Raw genomic sequence first — 21604 nt, 5'->3', positions numbered from 1 at the left:
GAATGCTGTATGGGTATGATGGATTAAAGAAGAATGTTAGCGTTCCAAGTTACGAACCAAACTTCCATATCTTTTGTAAAAAATATTAAATAATTAGTAAAGGAGAATGATTAGTGGAGTTGTCACTTCATTTTATCACCTGCTTTCATTGAATCTCTAATTGTGGTTAGAGACCAAACACAGGCAGACAGGGACCATGTGACAGTGTATCCAGTGTTCATTCAGAATATTTCAGCTCACTTTACCCTCTACTAGGGGGTCTATACATTAACAACGTAATCCATACCGTATGATGGGGAGGGCTACTCTTTCCAAGTCTCTCTAGAAAGAGCTCTACATATATGTCAAGGCCTATATTGAATACATTACATTGATTTAGGATGTTTAGCAGAGTCAAAATGGAGGGTGTGTGTTTATCCCCACCTGGATGACGGCGCTGAACCAGCAGGTGTTGCCCACGTTCTTGAGCCCGACGGGGCAGTTCTCCATCCTTTTCCTGTCGTGAGGGTTGGGCGAGTCACTCCACACCTCCGTGTGTGTCCGCTTCAGGCTCGCCTTGTTCTCCGCTATGCTGGCCTCCAGAACTCTGCAAAGAGTACAACAAGTTAAAGAAAGCACTTTCATCAAAAGGATATTTTATTATTTCAAAGCCCTAACATGAATAAAGCACATTAGCGAAACTGCACAGCGACTTGCTCAGTCTGATCCCCTCAAATGCGCAGATCATTGACATTTTTCCACTCAAACACTCCAACTCCCTGAATGCTCCTCCTCTCCCCTTAGCCCAGCTGATGGCATGACGGTGGTGTACCTGCTGATGGCTTGCTCCTCGTCGGTGATGCCAGTCTCCCTGAAGGCCCGGCTGGACTCCTCCAGGCTGAGAGCGATAGCCCTCTGGAGGTCATCCTTATCATCACCAGTCAGGTCAATCACGTCTAAAGCAACACATACGTACAACTTCTTACTTACATACACACATATACATACTTACATTACTTAGACCTTCTTCATAACATAACTCAAGTTTTTCACACCAATCTTCCCCTGACATCAATGCACGATTTACACTTAAAGTTAAGTACTCCAAGTTCAAATCCCACCCTTACTGATTTTATAATCCCAGTCATGCTGCGGTGTTTCACAGACAGGAAAGGGCAGACAGACAATATCCTTTTTTTTTAGCCCAGCTTAAAAGACCACAAAGAGGAGAGCTTAAAATTTGGTGCAGTAGCCTATAATATTAAACAAACCTATAAAAAGACTAAGGTGAGTCATCATCACAGTAGTAAATAGAGCAAAAGGTTCTCCCCTCCTCTCAGACAACTCTCAATTCTATTGACTGGGTTAAATTATAGGTCACGTGTCAAACTCATTCCACAGAGGGCCGAGTGTCTGCTGGTTTTCGCTCCACCCTCATACTCGATTGATGATTTAAGGTCACTAATTAGTAAGGAACTCCCCTCACCTGGTTGTCTAGCTATTAACTGAAACAAAAAACAAAAACCTACAGACACTCTGCCCTCCATGGAAGGAGTTTGACACCCCTGTTATAGGTTGTTTTCCTTATTTGACACATATCCAAAGGAGTGAGTAAGTTCATTAATCAGGCCATTCCTGCATGAAAGTCAAAAGGGGCGTATCAGGATATGGTGTTCTCCGGTGTTCCCGAACAGAGAAGGATATGGTGTTCCCGAACAGAGAAGGATATGGTGTTCCCGAACAGAGAAGGATATGGTGTTCCCGAACAGAGAAGGATATGGTGTTCCCGAACAGAGAAGGATATGGTGTTCCCGAACAGAGAAGGATATGGTGTTCCCGAACAGAGAAGGATATGGTGTTCCCGAACAGAGAAGGATATGGTGTTCCCGAACAGAGAAGGATATGGTGTTCCCGAACAGAGAAGGATATGGTGTTCCCAAACAGAGAAGGATATGGTGTTCCCAAACAGAGAAGGATATGCCTCTGCAGTAAAGGCAGGACTTCTCGTGCCCATCTCAGAAAATTCCACAGAGATGACATCACTTAATTTCAACAAAGTAACCCCTTGTCTCACATGAGAACCAGGAGGCATCCTACTAAAAGCCATCCCACAGACCTTTATACAATGCTAAGTGCTTACTTCGAGCTTCAATAGGAAACTAAATGGGAAAGATTTGCAAAATATGATCAAATATAAATTAGGGGAGACAGTAATGTTAATCATTCACATAGTGCATTCAGAAAGAATTCAGAAGCCTCTACTTTTTCCACATTGTTATGTTACAGCCTTATTATAAAATGTATTAAATAAAATAAAAAATCCTCATCAAACATCACAATACCCCATAAAAACACAGTGAACTCAGGTTTTTATAAATGTTTGCACACAAACAAAAATTAGTTACCTTACATAAGTATTCAGACCCTTTGCAAGGAGACTCGAAAGTGAGCTCAGGTACATCCTGTTTCCATTGATCATGCTTGAGTGGCTTCTACAATTCAATTGATTGATTTGGAAAGGCACACACCGGTCTATAAGTCCCAGAGACATGGCTTGGATTTGGCTCTGATATGCACTGAGGTCGAAGGAATTGTCCACAGAGCACCGAGACAGGTATTGTGTCGAGGCACAGATCTGGTGAAGGGTACCAAAAAATGTCTGAAGCATTGACGGTCCCCAAGAACACACTGGCCTCCATCACTCTTAAAATGGAAGAAGTTTGGAACCACCAAGATTCTCCCTAGAACTAGCTGCCCGGCCAAACTGAGCAGTCGGGGGAGAAGGGCCTTGGTCAGGGAGGTGACAAAGAACCTGATGGTCACTCTGGAGTTCGCTAAAAAGGCACCTTAAAGGACTCAGACCATAAGAAACAAGATTCTCTGGTCTGATGAAACCAATATTGAATTCTTTGGGCCAAGTGTCATGTCTGGAGGAAACCTGGCACCATCCTCACGGTGAAGCATGGTGGTGGCAGCATCATCCTGTAGGGATGTTTTTCAGTGGCAGGGACTGGGAGACTAGTCAGGATGGAGGGTAAGATGAACGGAGAAAAGTAGAGAGATCCTTGATGAAAACCTGCTCCAGAGCGCTCAGGAACTCAGACTGTTGGAAGGTTCACCTGTGGTGTGCCAAGCTTGTAGCGTCATACCCAAGAAGACTCAAGGCTGTAATTGCTGCCAAAGTCGCTTCAACAAAGTACTGAGTAAAGGGTCTGAATACTTATGTAAATGTGTTTTTTTATTTTGTATTAATTTGCAAAAAATTCAAATAAACTGTTTTTGCTTTGTTGTTAACAGGTATCGTATGTAGATTGATAAATGGATTTAAAAAAAAATCCCTTAAGAATAAGGCTGTAACATAACAAAATGTGGAAAAAGTCAAGGGGTCTGAATACTTTCCGAATGCATTGTATATAATGGGTTTGAGGCCTACAGATTTTTTTCTTATGCACACACCGGAGATGAGGTAGGTAGTGGTACTCACTGGTATCTCCCTGGCTAGGGACTGCCCCGGGCAGTGCTGGGTGAGGTAAGTACTCACTAGTGTCTGCCTGGCTGCCCACGCTGATGTATCTGTCGTTGCCCACCTGGGTGGTCTGGTAGTAGGTAGCCTCATCCTGCTGGGGCACCTTGGCATTCTTCTCTGTCAGAAAGGCCACCGCCTCCGCCAGGTCTCCATTACTGACCTGCAGGGATAGCAGGGTTAGAGCTCTACTGTCAGAGACTGGTTTAGATGTAGACTGTCAACACTTACTCTGGGAGATCAATAAAGCTGATGAATTGGGTGAAAATAAGCAATTTCCAGAACTCCCACTAGAGATTTCAGAACATAAAATTGGTAACATTTCAAATTGTGTCAAACCATTTTGAAATGCATCCCTGAAAACCAATATCCGCTATATGGTCTGGCTGTATCAGTCAGTCAGCCAGACCATATAATGGTATCTATGTGCTCCCCATATTGTACAGTCATCCTTTTAGCTATATGCCTAAGTATGCTGCAGAGCTGTCTGATTAAATCATTTGACTAGTTCTTCAAAGTAGATAAGGCATACTTTCACAAACTGTCTTGATCCCTCTCGTTGCGGTCTATGCGGTCTGTATGCATCTAGCCCAATGACTGTACGATTTAGCCTAAGGTAGCAGGCGTAAAAGTGTATCCGTCCAGAGATCTGTATAGAATGTCTCCGCCCTACCAATGGGGGGAGTCGTCCAAAAGGAAGGAGACAAACTTAGGTCCAAATTAAGCAAATATAAACTCATTGGGCTTATTTTGGACAGAGAAACCACTCGCTTTGCCTATTCCCCTCTAATCTGTCACTTTGTCCGAGCCTGAAAAAAGTTAAGTAGTTAATTACCACGTTTCTGTGCTGAACTAGGTTGGATATTTGCTAAATGAAAACTACAACTCCTTTCAGCCTAGTGTCCCATAGTTCTTGACTTCTCTCGTGAATGATTTGATTTATCTCTAAGAAACAGCATGTTCGGCTCACAAAAAAACTAAAAACTAAATGGAATTCGAGTAATTTGTTTTTTCCAGTTACTAAACAACCAACACATTTTAGTTAAATCATTCAGCACTACAGACTAAATACAACAGCTTGATCAACACTCGGACATTGTAAATTGAGAAATCTAACAAGATCACTGCATCCGTACCGCAGGGCCTTGTGTGCGTGTTACCTGCAGGGCCTGCTGGAGCAGCTGGACGTCTGTGGTGCCTGTGACCTCCCTCAGCTGGTTCAGTAGAGTCTGCTGGTGCTGTCAGGAGCGAAAGACGCACACATCATCAGAGAAACAGGCAGTCAGAGATGTTGGGGGGAGGAGGCAGAGAGATTCATAGAAAGCGAGAAGAGGACATAACAGGACAGGACACACATCACTCTCCATCACTTCACTAACTACACTACACATCAGCAGGAACACATAATGTCTGACTGAATCATAAGTGAACCAAGCTCGCTAGGCTGCAGAGGGTGTTGCATTGCAAGTTGACTACAATGTTTAACCGAATCCATGCAGGCCTTATCTGGACCCCTGACCGTTTCTCTAAACACCAGACAGTTAGGCTTTAGCTAGTGGAGAGGATGAGACTGCACTGTGCACTCATATCTGCCCTACTGTAACTGTTGCATGTCAACCCCAGCTGGGATGCAAGGGCTTACCACCACACAATGGCTGTGTCCACTAAACAATGAGTCAGTGCATTACACACACTGCCCAAGTGCACTCCAACGCTCCAAACAATGATGGAGAACACTTACTGCCAGGGCCTGAGGCTCAGGCCACTATTCTAGGTCCTAGGATCGTAGCCATAGAGGGTTGTACAGTAAGTAGGCCCTACACTGTTAAAAGTGGCTGTTGTGCTGCAAAGATGTCATCATGGACGGCCCATGTTTGAGTAAAAATATATATGGGTGCGTAGTGTGTACTAGTTCTCCACTTGTGTCCACTGTGTAGCAGCTCCTTAGCAACTAGCTCCAGATATTTCACAGGGGGTTAAAAGTTAAAGAGTTTCACTCTGGTCCTGCCTGGGGCACCTGTGTTTCACAGGGCCACGAGAGAGGGAAAACACAGTTCACACCTCTGTTAGAGTAACTGAACATAAACAACACACCAACCAAGTCCTCCATCTCAGTCTCAGTCGCTCTCTCTCTCTCTCTCTGGCCCAGCTCCCATGCAGGCTAGGCAGTAAACACTACTAGGCAGTGCTCTTAGGACAGTGAGTCAAACCCAGAGACAGCTGCTAGGCCAAGTTCTCTTTGAGCCAAACAAACACAATCCACCCCATACTGTAATTCAAAAGAATCTCACTATTATTGGGTGTCTCTTAATTCTAATCATAAACTAGGTAGTTTGGATACTGGATGCTGATTGGCTAAAACAGCATTTAGCCGTGTGTATGTGACACCGTATACCATGAGGTTTGTCTTTTCAGCTTGATATCATTGCGCCTTTTCACCTTGATAAAATGGCTACATCAACAATAGCTTGACATGCCGGTGTAGAAAATGTGAGTTTAATTGAACTTGAAAGAATCCGAAACGAACATTGTGAAATAAACAAAGTGGGCACTTACCTGCATCACTGACTGTTGTGAAGAAAAATGGATACATTGTGAGTTTGGGAATACATCAAAAACGGAGCGGAACCTCATTCTACAGGATTTTTATGGTTCACTGTTAGCTAGCTAGCTAAATCATTCTAATGTATCCTGGCAATATAACCAGTCTCTATGTAGACCTAACTATTAGCTAAGGTTATGTTGTCTTACGTTTCAGGTACACAAAAGAGCCGATGGGTGTGAATATCCTCGTAACAATGTTGCCAAAGATCTTCAAAACAGCTGGCAGGTCGCAGATTTAACAACCACTGCCTCCGAACCACCATGATCCAGAAACTGTCGGATACCGGACTAGAGGCACGAGAAATAATGTATGTCAGTGGACACAGATTCTAAACCTTGCTTCAAAGTTACTGGATGCCAAATCTGGAAGCGGTGGAGCACTACACAGCAGCATCTTCCCCAGCTAAAAGAACGGCATCAATTTCCAGCGGAGCCAACAAACAATAACATGGGACAATTTATTTAATTTGTGCACAATAAATGGAAACATTCAGATCAACATGAATAAATAATTGGTGAGTGTTAGTCACTCTAGAAGTGGCGCTAATGCTTGGTGTTGGCATACATTTAATGTAAGCTTGCTAGCTAGCATGTGGTTAAGAATTTTGTCCGTACTACTTCAGGCAAAGTGCATTTATGAATTGACTTATTAAAGCAACATTTTCAATTTAGATTTGTGGTTCCTTGCATTACTGTGTTGCAACCGGTTTATTAAAGCAATAAGGCACCTCGAGGGTTAGTGGTATATGGCCTATATACCACGGCTAAGGGCTGTATCCAGGCACTCCGTCTTGCGTTGTGAATAACAAACCACTGTCTTGTAGAAAGTGCATTTTAATTTGGTCACGTTTATGAACACATTATATAGGCTAGCTACAAGCAGGCAGAATGTGACCGTGGGTGAGAGGGGTCAGGCCTTCTTATATTTGATTTAATTTTACCTTTATTTAATTAGGCAAGTCGGTTATTAAAGAACAAATTCTTATTATTTTCAATGACGGCCGAGGAACAGTGGGGGTTAACTGCCTTGTTCAGGGGCAGAACGACAGATTTTCACCTTGTCAGCTTGGGGATTTGATCTTGCAACATTTCGGTTACTGGCCCAACGCTCTAACCACTAGGCTACCAGCTTCCAGTTGCCTGGAACACACCTCGACTCATCCTCATGTGGCAAGTCTAGAGCGTCTGTCTGTCTGTTGCACAAAGTCTCTCCTTACCATGAGGTCAGTGATTGACACGAGCACAGCGAGCCTTACAGGAATGAGCATTCCTAAGTGTTACAAGACCAATGAGTTTACAGGAGTAGCCTTTAGTCATGCCACCTCAAAAAGCACAAGAAAGAGGATTGACATCCACCATCTCCTCGATTGTTCTGAAATCATTTCTGCAGTTAGAAACAGATAAGATCAGCATTACTGAAACATTATTTTGTCAAAATATAATTTTCTCTCTCTGAGAAATTAAGCGAATTTATTAGGTACTATTGTTACTGAAGATTATATGAATGCAGTCCATTTGTTTGCAATCAATTTGCTTAATTTCTCAGAGAACATTTTATTTCAACAAAATAATGTTTCAGGAATGCTAATCTTATCTCGTATCCAATGTGAGTGAATTTAAGCCTACATGCAACCAGGCATGAAGGCAATATACTGTTTTGAATGCTAACTGTGTGTCACTACCTAGGTGTATTGCAACTTCACAGGGTAGCAATATAAATAGCCGTATATAGTCCAATAACACGATGATGATAAACCTCCTGCTGTTCTGAACTAAGTCAATAAAGAGTAGAATCTAAACATGTTGCCAAATCATGTCACCATCAACACTGATCAAAGGATGTGGTGCTGGATGGTAATCTGAGGGATGGTAACACCCTCAGACAAATCCCATGACAGTGTAATACTGCTGGTAGGTAGCTAGCTACCTTACCTAAAAAGAGTTGAGTTACGTAACCAGCTGCTATGGTGTGAGGGCTATGCTGTCAGCAGCCAGCTCACTAGTACTAGGCTAGATCATTTGCTTCATATAGTTAATATTGGTTAACAACCTATTGCTCATTCTGCCCTCTAATAATTAACTAAAATTAAGAAGTAATGTTGTTGCACCTCCTCTTCCAAATCCAATTAACAAATAAGAGATAAGGTGTAATGTGACCAATGTTTTTCCATCTTACAATCAAAACACAATCAATTATGCATATCTGCATAGTTGTACTAGATACGTATTTATCAAATATGTTCTTTAACGTAACCTGTCAAACTAACCAACCCACACCCAGCAAGCTTGCAGTAATGCAGTTGCATTCACTCATCGTTGTCACTCCTGGCTGCCTGGCAGTCACTGCACGTAAACAAACATATCCCAACAGTAATTTCAGTAACGTTAGCAAACCAGACCAAGCACACAGCCTGGGTCAAGTGTCTTGCTTGCATGTTGAAAGCAATAGTGACTTGCTATTATAACCCCTCAACAGTCAATAACTGTAAATTACTTCTAACGCTTCTGACTCCTTAGCTGACTAGCTAGCTAACAATATAGCTACATTTGACGGTAGCTGCTAGCATCTGACGACAGATGATCACAGGGCAAAGACTGTCTGAACTTGAGGTAGCTAACATTTGGCCACCCAGTAACGACCAGCTTGTAATGCTGAATTGACGACATTAGCTAGTTACCCAGCTAGCTAGCCGGTTGCCCTCATAGGCGTGTCACTGTTGGTAAACTTATGTTAGCGGGGCTAGCTGTAACGTTAGCAAGATAACGCGCTAGCTAACTTGCTGACAATGTAGATAGGTCTAGATACCTAATTAGCTACTGTAGTTGGATACCGATCTGCCTTCGTGATTTCTTTGACAAGGCAATGGGATTATTTAACGATGCATGTTGTTTGTAAATACTTTCAGGGACTGTACAATCGATTGAGAAATTATCAAAGGATCTGACGCCACACTTGGGAACAAACATCAAGCTAACTTTCTCTGGCAGTTGTGCTAGCTAGCAACCAGGCGGAGAAGGAAAACATTGCCACTACGATGCACCTACCTTCTGAGAATGCTGTTGGAGGACATTCTGCTCCACGGTCATGGCCGGTTGAGAATTAAACGGAAATAGTTTCAACAAAGGTAAAAAAATATTTTAAAAATATCAGGTTATTTCCAAGTTAAATGAAATAACAGTTAATATGTCCCCCAGTTAACCAACACGATAGCGGGCGCCATGGGAAATGCAGGCATGGAGGAAAAATAAATGCAGCTGGCAAGCGATCGCTTTTCTGTTCTCGATTAGTATGGCCTTGTTGGACTGCATTTACGTCACTGATCTAGTTTTAGAATTACGTAATGAACAACTTTCAGTTCTGTATTCTTGCATACTTTCCCTTTTCATTTCTTCCTATACGAAACCAATTATTTAAAACCAACGGTTTGTATTTAGTTTAATAACATGTCAGCTTCACTATTAAAGGTTTGAACATATTTGTGTCTTGTGTGATTACCAATGACTATGAATAAGGGTAATAATGTGGGTTATATAATATAATAACTATTTTTCCCAAAGAGAGAAAGACAGCCTTGATACAATGTGTGTATTTTCTAGATTACACTTTAATGCCTTAAATGTGTGGTGTAAGTTTAGGGACCAGCTCAGTCAATTTCTAATAGCAATGTATTAACAATTAAACAGAGCCCACATTAAATATATTTGCAAATCACACAAAAATGTAATTAACAAAATCATGTAACATGTTTATTATATTCATTTTCATGAAGAAAATAGTATCTCCCTTCAGTTGGTAGTGTCATACTTTTCCACTGGTTCTTCAGTGTTCCCAATCTTGGTGGAGGGCTTTGAATGAAGTTTGAGGTTATCAGCAAGTAGGAATGGGTTATTAAGGTGGCAGCTCTGAAAAGCACATCACAAAGGAGAGGAGAGAGAAAGAGAATTAGCTACTGGTGCTTGCAGACTACTGCATATAGCTATCTATTCGAACAGTAGGGCTTTTGAGACACTGAGTGGGCTGAGCTGTGTGGTAAGCCTCCTCCTCCTGCTCAGAGTGATGCTGTGACCTGAGTGGGATGAAGGTGCTGAAAGTGCTGTACTTCTACATAACAGAGAACATGTAGCCCTGCCAGATACATGACCATAGGATCAACTTATGAGGATTTATTAATTACAATGATAAGAATTGCTGACTAGAATTTCTCTTTCTTTCTCTTCATGTAATGTAGCACATATTGTTATGGTCTATATGTATGGTAGAAAAATATACAAATGCATGATGGTTTCTGGATAGCCCAGAGGAAATATACTAGAGGGTTTACCTGAGGGGAACATTTAGGGCTTGGTGCAGGTTTGTCTGAGCTTTGGATGGAGAAGTCAGAGGAGAATCGGGAATGCTGAAGCACGGCTGCCATTTCTGCATCCACGGTTACCTCTATGTCTGTCTGTAGGGATCAAGCAGAAACACAAAACACAGCTCTTCAGAGGCACAACGCAGGTCCAGAAAGGGAGAAGAGGAATACTTGCCAGCTTTTTAATAGGGGAATAGGTTTGGTGACAAATTACTTGGACACACCTCAAAACAATGATACATGTCAAACTTGAGTAGGTCGGGATGGTCAGGGACCGTTCCTTTGTAAGCCACAACTGCGTCACTCTGCTTTCTATTTTTGGGCAACTTGAAGAGGCGGTAAGTTGCAGAGGTGTGTGTGATGCCACCTGTGGGGAACAAGAAAACAAAGAAACAGATGTTTTGATCTGATAGTTGGTAATGGAAGTGGTTGAAATTAAACAATATATTAATTTGTTCTCACCCAATCATGTTCCAGAATAATGCTCAAGAGAGATGGTAACAGAGAACGGCACTGTTGAACCTTGCTAGACATTGAAGTCTACCTTCATCTCATTGTCCTATTCATGAGATCATTGAGAGGCAGACATTAATGTGCCATCTTACTTGCTTTCTTCTGTAGCTCACTATTGTGGACCATGATGTGGCTTGCAGTGAGAAGGTATGGAGTACTAAAGCCCACCTCGTGCACTAGAGAGATCAGGTCTCGCCAGTAGAGGGCACCACTCAAGCCTTCACCTGTCACAACACAGAAAACATGACGTTAGATTAACAATTCCCAACCAACTCAAACCCCCCTCCACTGCTATGTTGTTGATATTTTAATGTATCTAGAACAGTGTGTTATTCGGTCTCGCATGGGCTCAACATCATTATTCCTGTCAGATAGCATACATTCAACTTTTAACCCTGTCAGCTGTCACAAAGCAAGCATTCTTACCCCACAGAACTGGGTCTTGTTTCAAATGTTCCGGAACAGCCTTGCTGGAATATATGTCACAAAAGTAAAGTTCCCCACCCTCCTGTAAATACATAGGATTTGACATGAATTAAACATTTTACAATCTATAAAACCTATCAGAGTTCTGACAAGAAGGCTCAAGAGACAATCAAAATACTATATTGTTGTATGAAGATCATGTGATATACTATGAGGGAATAGTTTTATTATTTTATTTTGGTCATTTATTTTGGTGCTAATCTTTACAAAAATAAATGTTTTACAATGTTGTAGGTGAAGGTAAATCAAACCACATCCTCATAAGGAAAAGTTCATTGTTTCTCCAGCAGATGGCAATAGAGTATCAGCAGATGGCAATAGAGTATCTGATTTCACACTGCGTGTTGCATAACGATAGGTTCACATACGACAAAAGATAAATGAGGAAAAGCAAATGATTCATGAAAATGATGCCACTTTGTAAATCAAGTAGCTTTTAAAATCACATAGTCTTGTTTCCAATTTTCAGCATTGCTACTTAATCAATATTTTATATATTTATGTGAGGCATGCAGCATGCTGCTGAGGTATTGGCTGACCACCAGAGAGTGTGAAGGTTACCTTGAGCACTCTGAAAGCCTCCCTGAGAACCGGCTTCTTGTCAGGACACAGACACATGGCACAGTTTGACCTACAGACAGACAGACAGACACAGGCAGGAAGACGGCAGAGACATCAGTTAGTCAGGGTATTTGGGAACCGATCAGGTCACCAATCAGGGAACAAATTGATAAATCAATCTGTGAACCAATCAGTGAATAAATAAATAGATAAGGCATTTTCCCTTAACAGACTATTAGCTCAAAGGAGATGGAGAGGAGGGATTGTCATTGGAAATGTGTTGTGTGGGATTTTCTTCAGTAAGACACTCACTCGAAAAGATCCCCAGCAGAAAGCAAGCCTAAGGGTGTTGAAGGAAGGAACAGCTTTACTCACACCAGAACATCCAGCGAACCACTCTGTATTCCCGTCTCATTCAGTTTCTCTATGTAACCCTGCACAAATATGGTGTTGGGCTTCTCGTAGCCATACTTCTGCTGGTGGTACTGGACATATTTGCGTGATGCCAGGATCTGGGTTTAGGATACATAGTATGAAAATCACTTGTGCTCCACAGTTTTATTTGTGATAAGATATTAGGTAGGGAATTCCCACAAAATATATTGTGCGGCACGGTAAGCCTACCAGTTCTGCTGTCATGTCAATGCCGATGACATGACCGCTCTGGCCCACTAGTTTACTGAGAATGAAGCAGTCTCTGCCAGAGCCACTGCCCAGATCCAGCACCTTACAGCCCTGTAGCTTCTCAGGAACAACCAGCCCACAACCAGAGTATCTGCAGAACAGCACAGTAGCACCCATGATAGTAGATACTAATGCATTGAAGGTGCATTCTTACTGAGAGTGACCAATGCTGGTGCAATGCAAATATAGTATTGATGCTTTTCACATAGACAAACAGTGAATTAGATGTTATTGATTTAGCCTGTTATCAGTTACAACATGTTTATTATTAGGAACACAACAATATATCAATATGGGGTTATAAACCAGAGAGACTTAGCATACTTTTTGCAGACCGAGGGGTGGACTAGTCGAAGTGCATCAAAAGTGCTCTGGGGTATTGGGGTGGATGGTGACATGCATGATGCACTGGTCTTTAGATTACCATGTATCTCCAGGCGAGAGCCATAGTATCTCTACAGTGAGGAGGATTATAGTAGTTCAAATAAATATGATTCAGACATCAGATACAGTGACAAAAATCTGTTAAATGACAGTACAGTATGCTAGTGAGGGAAAATATATACCTGAACAAGTTCATGGTATTCCAAGGTTTCCATGTTTTAGGCTGATTATAGCTGGTTTCACTTCAATTGTTGCCAAGAAAACAAACAATTTTTTGTTCAAAACACAAAACTGATAGGCTGCACACACTGAAACATTCACATACCAGAAGACAGTTGGGCGGATTTGCTATTACTGTGTAACAGAGATACTACTAGTGTAAGGTGTAAGCACACCTTGAATTTATTGTAATCCCTGCTGATTTTAATTGACATAATTATTTTTTCATACAATGTTTTAGCTGGTAGTAGGACTGACCGAAATGACAGAGCTTACCTGGCTAGAAAGATCGCTTCACAGTTGATGTTCCCTTTCCCCTCTCTGCATTTATTGAGATCTAAGAGCAAGGTGAGTATTGATTTTATGACAACTGATTGGTCTAGTTAAAGCCAGCTGAGTTTGGAAAAAGGGCATCCAGCAGAGGCCTATGTCCTGTAAAATCCATCCAAACTTGATAGTACCAGATTTTGACGATTTGTTGAGGCCAAGTTCACTTACCCCCACTTCATGCAACAAACTACAATTGTTTTTCAGTTGTATTCATGTTTTCCATGAATGTATTCCTTAATGTGTTCTTTATGATTTTACCTGTCACTTGTCCAGGCACATTCTTTGTACTGTACTGAACATTGTTTTTTGAGTCACGTATAGCAAATGTTTTCCTCTATCCCCTCATGTCCCACACAGAGTTTGTGTCATCTCTGACTGCACATCTTTCACAGTTCAAAGCATAATAACATAAATATGCAAGCTATGTGAGTTGGAGATGTCTCAAAATCCCCTCTGAATGCAGATGCAGTAAGTAATGTTGAGCCTCTGTCCCTCCCCTCAACCCATGGAACTGCAGGTCAGAAACCAGTCAACAACAGAGTTAAATGTTGCATGTTTCCCCTAAATGGCCCTTGGACTCCACTGGCACAAAGTTTACATCTCAATCTGGTCAAAGCAAGACCAGCTGACACTGAACTGCCCTTTCTCATTCGACTGGGGTTTTTGAGAAATGTTTACTTGGAAAGTTCATGGCCACAGTGTCATCATATGTGGTGGGACTGCACAGACAATCACAATTAAACTGTTTCTTTAAAAAAATGTTCTTTGAGAATTGAAAATGGGGTTAAATTGGTCAAATCAATTTTAATCATTGTTGTTTTTTTTTTAAATTGTTTGATTTGGCTAATGGGGACATAGTCACAATTGAGAACTGTGCAGTTTCAGTTCTAGCCAATGTTGAACTTTACTGCTCAGTGTGAAATTTGGCCTAGGTAATTGCGAATAACCAAAAAAATCTTTAGGCATTTTGTAGGAATACTGTATACTCACCTCGAAGGGCATAAATATTAGTAAAAGGTTTTGTTTAAGGATAGTGGGGGAAAGGATTATATGTGAGTACTTTCCTGGGAGGAAGACATTAACAGACAGGAGATTGACACCACTAGCTCTCCCCAGCCAGTTTGTAAAACATTTACCCTTGTGCTTGTCTGACATTGCAGACGTCAGCCATGCTCTTTCATTGTCAGCCAAGATCCCTCAAATGGACAGGCAGGCAGGCTGCTGCACTGAAGCTCTGACTGCAGAGAGACGCTCTGAGGGATCATTAATATTTCACTCACTCTGTTTACATGTATTCACTTGACCATCAATATGCAAGCTATACAAAATGTGTTTTTTTTTTTACCTTGTCAATAATTTAGGGCACACACACATTTAAACCAAACATATATTTCTTCGTGATTACTGATCAATTAAATTTGTGTACTTATGTATTGTATATCGTTTTTTTTTGTGGTTTGGTTTTCATATAAGACCTTGGGCATCCAACCTCACCTGCAAACCGTTTTATTTGTTTATTTTTTATCTGTATTTTTGTCTTTCACTTGTTTTTTTGCTGCAAAAAAAATAATAAAAAATAAATGAATAAATGTGAACCCTGTGCGTCTTTGAGACAGGTTTCCTTGACACAGTAAACAGTGTCTTAGTAAACAGAACAGTTATCCATTAGCTCTAATAGACCATCATATTTTCAGTCCATTCTATATTAACCTATTGAATTGTAACTATCACTAGAACCATGGAAATCATCTTAAAGCGCCATTCCACACATCAAGATAATTACTCATTTATGACATGTAATAATTACCAAAACATTTATGTTCACCCACAGAGAGGTCTGGGGAGCAGAGAAAGTCAAAGGTCAAAAGGCTATCAGGTGTGATTAAAAGAAAGAACTGAAATCATGCTGCCAGTTGTTATATTTACGGAGGCCCTTTGAAGAATGGAATTGTGAAGCTGAGGGGGGCCCAGCTCACAGCTGCGGGGCAACACTTGATCCTGGGCTGCCAAGAGACAGAGGGCGGTCAGGCTGAGAGGAGGTTCAGAGGTTATGACCTTTGGGCGTTAAGGCTCCAGACTTCACAAGAGGTACATCTTCAAAAGCTAATGCCCCATTGGGGAAACAGGTTAGGGCAGGAAAATTAACAAATGTGACCTCTTTCTCTAAGAACAGGATTTTCCTCCCCCGGTTAGTTTATTCTATTTTTTATTTGATTTTATGTTGGTTCTCTTCAAGTTTTACCTTTACTTTCAAATTTCATCCATTCATTGAAGTATTAAAACCATCTAATTTCAAAGAGCTAATCTATTGTATCAAATAAAAAATGCTTTAAGGCTTCTTAGTATGTTTACTCTTTTTTTCACTCTTTTACTTCTAATTGTGAAGTTCTCATCAGGACAAGGAGCGCCTGACACACCTCTTTCAAAGGAGGTCACATTACCCATAAAATGTAAATTGCACTCCTCCATAGGGAGTTGTTGTGTGTGTTTACAGTACATAACACGGCAGGTCAAACCATGTGCTCAAAGATCAAATACTAGTATAAGCAGGGATAACTGAACATCTGTGGGGGGATGCATTAGAACAATCACCATGACAACTAAAGACAAGTGTTGGCAGTGCATGGCCCCCATGTGAGTAAACAAAAGGATTTGATAAAATAGGACAGAAAATAAAAACAACAGTTTCAATGACCATCATCCCAATAAAAGTTTTTTTTTTAAACAAACTTTTGTGAACTTTTGTACATTTGAATTACCCTCATTAGTGGAAAGATCTGCAGATCCTTGACAAACTTTAGAATTTCAAGTGAACAATGCTACCAATGTCGGATGCCATGTGAAAAACCGTATTATTGTGATTATTTTCACGCTTCTGATTGACTCTGATTGTGACGTCAAAGCGTGAAAAAGCTCACAGCTTTAGAATTTTCACAGGTCAATTATTTGCTTGCACTTCTGCTTCAATTCTGTTTCTAGGTTATCTATGCTTCTTAGGTGGATAACGTCAGTGCCTGATTGAAATTGACCCTTCAAACGTGGATAAAAAAGTAATGATCCCTTTTAAAATATATTATTGATTGTTTTGCACTTCTATCGGGGCACAAAACAACTGGATGGATTGGCGAGAGTTGCTGTAGCTGTTTATGCGTCAGCATAGTGATTTAGCAGCAAGCCCGTTAGCAAGGTGTGAACACGGACTCTGTAGATGGCTGAGCATGTGGCTGCGGATCTCTTTCCTCTCACTTCCCTCAGCCACATCTCCACTATCAGTTACTTTGATTTTACATTGTTCAAATATGTTTCAATTGATCAGGGGTGTCATGCATCCCAAAAATCAGAGGGGGCACAAATTACAGTGGGGCAAAAAAGTATTTAGTCAGCCACCAATTGTGCAAGTTCTCCCACTTAAAAAGATGAGAGAGGCCTGTAATTTTCATCATAGGTACACTTCAACTATGACAGACAGGAGAACTTGCACAATTGGTGGCTGACTAAATACTTTTTTGCTCCACTGTATGTAAAGATGGTTCGGAGGGGCCCCGTCGGGTAGTTGGAGAATAAAGCATTTTTCAAACACCTGAAACTGTTTATTTCCTGCTATCGAGAGCCATAATCATTATGCTTCATTCTATGACAAAAATATGTTTATTGTTCTACATATCTAAGCATACGTCTTTAGCTGTCTTTATCCTCCTGACTGGTGATTATTATTTTGTTAAGAATCTAGCCAACCCTCTCTGCATCTATGCTAAAATCAGGGTAAAATATTGAAAGGAATGTGAATCTTATTCAGTACATTTAGCAATTTCTTGCTCTTCTAAAGTCAACCAAACATTAGACAAGCTAACTACTCTAACTTGATTGATAGCCTGAAATGACTTCTTTGTAGCTGATTATGTGGTTGGGAGACTGGAAACCTATCTAGGCTAGCTAAAGCCAAGTTCATAAAATTGCTAGGTGGCTACAGAGAAACAACAACCAATTGTTTTTTGAATATATATATATATATATATATATATATATATATATATATATATATATATATATATATATATATATATATATATATATATATATATATGAACATGACTAATCTGAGGGGCATGTTCCCCTGTGCCGCCTGTTGGCATGATGCCTCTGATCTTGATAACCAAATGTATTGAGCTAGCAAGCTGCCATTCTGTGCATCACATGACTAGCTAGCTATATGACCACAACTAGCCCCAATGTTCCTTATGCAGTTTAATTTAGATTATTAGGATCCCCATTAGCTACTGGAAATGCAGCAGCTACTCTTCCTGGGGTCCACATAGAACTTAATAATATATGAAAAAGTATTATTTTTTATATGCAGTACAGTTAAATTTGATCTTTAGAAAGAGGAGGGATGCTTTTTTCTATTTTTTAAAGATAAATTAGATTTTTTTTCCCAAGTAAACTCTAGTGGTTGATGACATGGCTCTGTACATAACTGAGTGACGCATTAAATGTTTTTCTGGTTTGGGTACAGTGAAGAAACCCATAATGGCATGTCTGGTGGGGTACGTACAGTTGAAGTCGGAAGTTTACATACACCTTAGCCAAATACATTTCAGCTCAGTTTTTCACAATTCCTGACATTTAATCCGAGTAAACATTCCCTGTTTTAGGTCAGTTAGGATCACCACTTTATTTTAATTATGTGAAATGTCAGAATAATAGTAGAGAAAATGATTTATTTCAGCTTTTATTTCTTTCATGACATTCCTAGTGGGTCAGAAGTTTACATACACTCAATTAGTATTTGGTAGCATTGCCTTTAAATTGTTTAACCTGGGTCAAACGTTTCGGGTAGCCTTCCACAAGCTTCCCACAATATGTTGGGTGAATTTTGGCCCATTCATCCTGACAGAGCTGGTGTCAGGTTTGTAGGCCTCATTTCTCGCGCACACTTTTTCATTCTGCCCACAAATTTTCGATAGGATTGAGGTCAGGGCTTTGTAATGGCCACTCCAATACCTTGACTTTGTTGTCCTGATGCCATTTTGCCACAACTTTGAAAGTATGCTTGGGGTCATTGTCCATTTGGAAGACCCATTTGCAACCAAGCTTTAACTTCCTGTCTGATGTCTTGTAATGTTGCTTCAATACATCCACGTAATTTTCCTACCTCATGATGGCATCTATTTTGTGAAGTGCACCAGTCCCTCCTGCAGCAAAGCACCTCCACAACATGATAATGCCACCTCCGTGCTCCACGGTTGGGGTGGTGTTCTTCGGCTTGCAAGCCTCCCCCTTTTCCCTCCAAACATAACGGTGGTCATTATGCCCAAACAGTTCTATTTTTGTTTCACCAGAGGACATTTCTCCAAAAAGTACAATATTTGTCCCCATGTGCAGTTGCAAACTGTAGTCTGGCTTTTTTATGGTGGTTTTGGGGCAGTGGCTTCTTCATTGCTGAGCGGCATTTCAGGTTATGTCGATATAGGACTAGTTTTACTGTGGATATAGATACTTTTGTACCCTTTTTCTCCAGCATCTTCACAAGGTCCTTTGCTGTTGTTCTGGGAGACAGAATGTCTCTCCTTCCTGAGCAGTATGATGACTGCGAGGTCCCATGGTCTTTATACTTGTGTGCTATTGTTTGTACAGATGAACGTGGTACCTTCAGGCATTGGAAATTTCTCCCAAGGATGAACAAGAATTGTGGAGATCTACAATTTTTTTCTGAGGTCTTGGTTGATTTGTTTTGATTATCACATGATATCAAATCAAATCAAATGTTATTGTTCACATACACATGGTTAGCAGATGTTAATGCCAGTGTAGTGAAATGCTTGCGCTTCTAGTTCTGACCATGCAGTAATATCTAACAAGTAATGTAACAATTTCACAACTACCTTTTACACACAAGTGTAAAGGAATGAATAAGAATATGTACATATAAATATATGGATGAGCGATGACCGAATGGCATAGGCAAGATGCAGTAGATGGTATAGAGTACAGTATATACATATGAGATGAGTAATGTACGGTATGTAAACGTTATATAAAGTGGCATTGTTTAAAGTGACAAGTAGTACATTTATTACATCAAATATTTTATTATTAAAGTGGCTAGAGATTTGAGCCAGTATGTACTGACCTCGCCTTCTGGAAGAACAGGCAGTCGCTCGGGTAGTTGTTGTTCTTGATGAACTTTTTGGCCTTCCTGTGACATCAGGTGGTGTAGGTGTCCTGGAGGGCAGGTAGTTTGCCTCCAGTGATGCATTGTGCAGACCTCACTACACTCTGGAGAGCCTTACGGTTGTGGGTGGAGCAGTTGCCGTAACAGGCGGTGATACAGCCCGACAGGATGCTCTCGATTGTGCATCTGTAAAAGTTTGTGAGTGTTTTTGGTGACGAGCCAAATTTATTTAGCCTACTGAGGTTGATGAGGCGCTTTTTCCCCTACCACTGTAGTGTCATCTGCAAACTTGATGATTGAGTTGGAGGCGTGCAAGGCCACACAGTCATGGGTGAACAGGGAGTACAGGAGAGGGCTGAGAACGCACCCTTGTGGGGCCCCAGTGTTGAGGATCAGCGGGGTGGAGATACTGTTCCTCTTGTCCAGATGGATTAGGGCAGTGTGCAGTGTGCAGTGTGATTGTGATTGCGTCGTCTGTGGACCTATTGGGGCGGTAAGCAAATTGGAGTGGGTCTAAGGTGTCAGGTAGGATGGAGGTTATATGATCCTTGACTAGTCTCTCAAAGCATTTCATGATGACGGAAGTGAGTGCTACGAGGTGATAGTCATTTAGCTCAGTTACCTTGGCTTTTATGGGAACAGGAACAATGCTGGCCCTCTTGAAGCATGTGGGAACAGCAGGCCAGTATAGGGATTGATTGAATATGTCCAGAAACACACCAGCCAGCTGTTCTGCGCATGCTCTGAGGATGCGGCTAGGGATGCTGTCTGGGCCGGCAGCCCTGCGAGGGTTAACACATTTAAATGTTTTACTCACGTCGGCTGCGGCGAAGGAGAGCCTTTAGTTTTTGGTAGCGGACTGTGTCAGTGGCACTGTATTGTCCTCAAAGCGAGCAAAGAAGTTTGTCTGGTTTTATTTTTGTAGTCCGTAATTGACTGTAGACCCTGCCACATACCTCTCGTATCTGAGCCGTTTAATTGCGACTCTACCTTGTCTCCATACTAACGCTTAGCTCGTTTGATTGCCTTGCGGAGGAAATAGCTACACTCTTTGTATTCGGTCATGTTTCCGGTCGCCTTGCCCTGATTAAAAGCAGTGCTTCGCGCTTTCAGTTTTTCACGAATGCTGCCATCAATCCACGCTTTCTGGTTGGGGAAGGTTTAAATTGTCGCCGTGGGTACAACATTACCGATGTACTTGCTAACAAACTCGCTCACCGAATCAGCGTATACATCAATGTTGTTGTTCGACGCTATCCGGAACATATCCCAGTCCACGTGATCGAAGCAATCTTGAAGCATGGAATCAGGTTGGTCGGACCAGCGTTGAACAGACCTGAGCACGGGCGTTTCCTGTTTTAGTTTCTGTCTATAGGCTGGGAGCAACAAAATGGAGTCGTGGTCAGATTTGCTGAAAGGAGGGCGAGGGAGGGCTTTGTATGCGTTTCAGAATTTAGAGTAACAGTGATCCAGAATTTTGCCAGCCCGGGTCACTCATTCGATATGCTGATGGTTTAGGGAGCCTTGTTTTCAGATTAGCCTTGTTAAAATTCCCAGCTACAATAAATGCAGCCTCAGGATATGTGGTTTCCAGTTGACATAGAGTCCAATGAATTTCTATACATAAAAATAAAAAATACATTAAAAAAACAAAATACTGCATAGTTTCCTAAGAACGCGAAGTGAGGTGGCCATCTTTGTTGGCGCCGGAAGTAGAGCAAAGAGGCATTGATTTTGAAGGTAGGCCTTGAAATACATCCACAGGTACACCTCCAACTGACTCAAATTATGTCAATT

At 41.3% G+C, this 21604-nt stretch overlaps 2 protein-coding genes across 7 annotated transcripts in view; both read right to left on the bottom strand.

The window, feature by feature from the left end:
• LOC112257815 (ubiquitin carboxyl-terminal hydrolase 25) overlaps positions 1–9362 on the bottom strand; it is a 50628-nt gene extending 41266 nt beyond the window's left edge. For 3 of the 6 annotated variants that reach the window (XM_024431681.2, XM_024431684.2, XM_024431683.2), the window contains exons 1-5: positions 9152–9362; positions 4663–4740; positions 3464–3665; positions 812–935; positions 424–586 (exon numbers count right to left, since the gene is read on the bottom strand). In XM_024431681.2, the coding sequence (XP_024287449.2) occupies positions 424–586; positions 812–935; positions 3464–3665; positions 4663–4740; positions 9152–9193 (609 nt within the window). In that variant the 5' untranslated portion in view covers positions 9194–9362. The remainder of the gene's footprint in view (positions 1–423; positions 587–811; positions 936–3463; positions 3666–4662; positions 4741–9151) is intronic. The other 3 variants (XM_024431685.2, XM_024431686.2, XM_024431687.2) reach the window with 3 other exon arrangements.
• A 435-nt stretch (positions 9363–9797) lies between these two features.
• Positions 9798–13301, bottom strand: LOC112259120 (arsenite methyltransferase-like). Its single transcript, XM_024433875.1, has 10 exons — positions 13269–13301; positions 13027–13157; positions 12643–12793; positions 12394–12530; positions 12019–12088; positions 11398–11479; positions 11064–11195; positions 10683–10825; positions 10429–10551; positions 9798–10009 (listed from the first exon to the last, which is right to left on the bottom strand). The coding sequence occupies exons 1-10, from the start codon at positions 13299–13301 to the stop codon at positions 9893–9895; spliced, it is 1119 nt and encodes a 372-aa protein (XP_024289643.1). The 3' UTR covers positions 9798–9892.
• Between the last annotated feature and the right edge of the window lie 8303 nt (positions 13302–21604).

The sequence above is a fragment of the Oncorhynchus tshawytscha genome, linkage group LG09 (genome assembly GCF_018296145.1).
Source record: "Oncorhynchus tshawytscha isolate Ot180627B linkage group LG09, Otsh_v2.0, whole genome shotgun sequence".
In the NCBI taxonomy this organism is placed as follows: Eukaryota; Metazoa; Chordata; class Actinopteri; order Salmoniformes; family Salmonidae; genus Oncorhynchus; species Oncorhynchus tshawytscha.
The sequence above is the reverse complement of the archived record's forward strand: the minus strand, read 5'-3'. Positions and strand labels throughout refer to the sequence as shown.

Excerpts from the sequence above, each read along its gene's own strand:
- LOC112259120 (XM_024433875.1), bottom strand. The coding sequence starts at position 13,301 with ATGGAAACCTTGGAATACCATGAACTTGTTCAG. Across the intron at positions 13,158-13,268 it reads AATACCATGAACTTGTTCAG|AGATACTATGGCTCTCGCCT; the intron begins GTATATATTTTC and ends TCCTCACTGTAG. Across the intron at positions 11,480-12,018 it reads AGGCTTTCAGAGTGCTCAAG|GAGGGTGGGGAACTTTACTT; the intron begins GTAACCTTCACA and ends ATGTATTTACAG.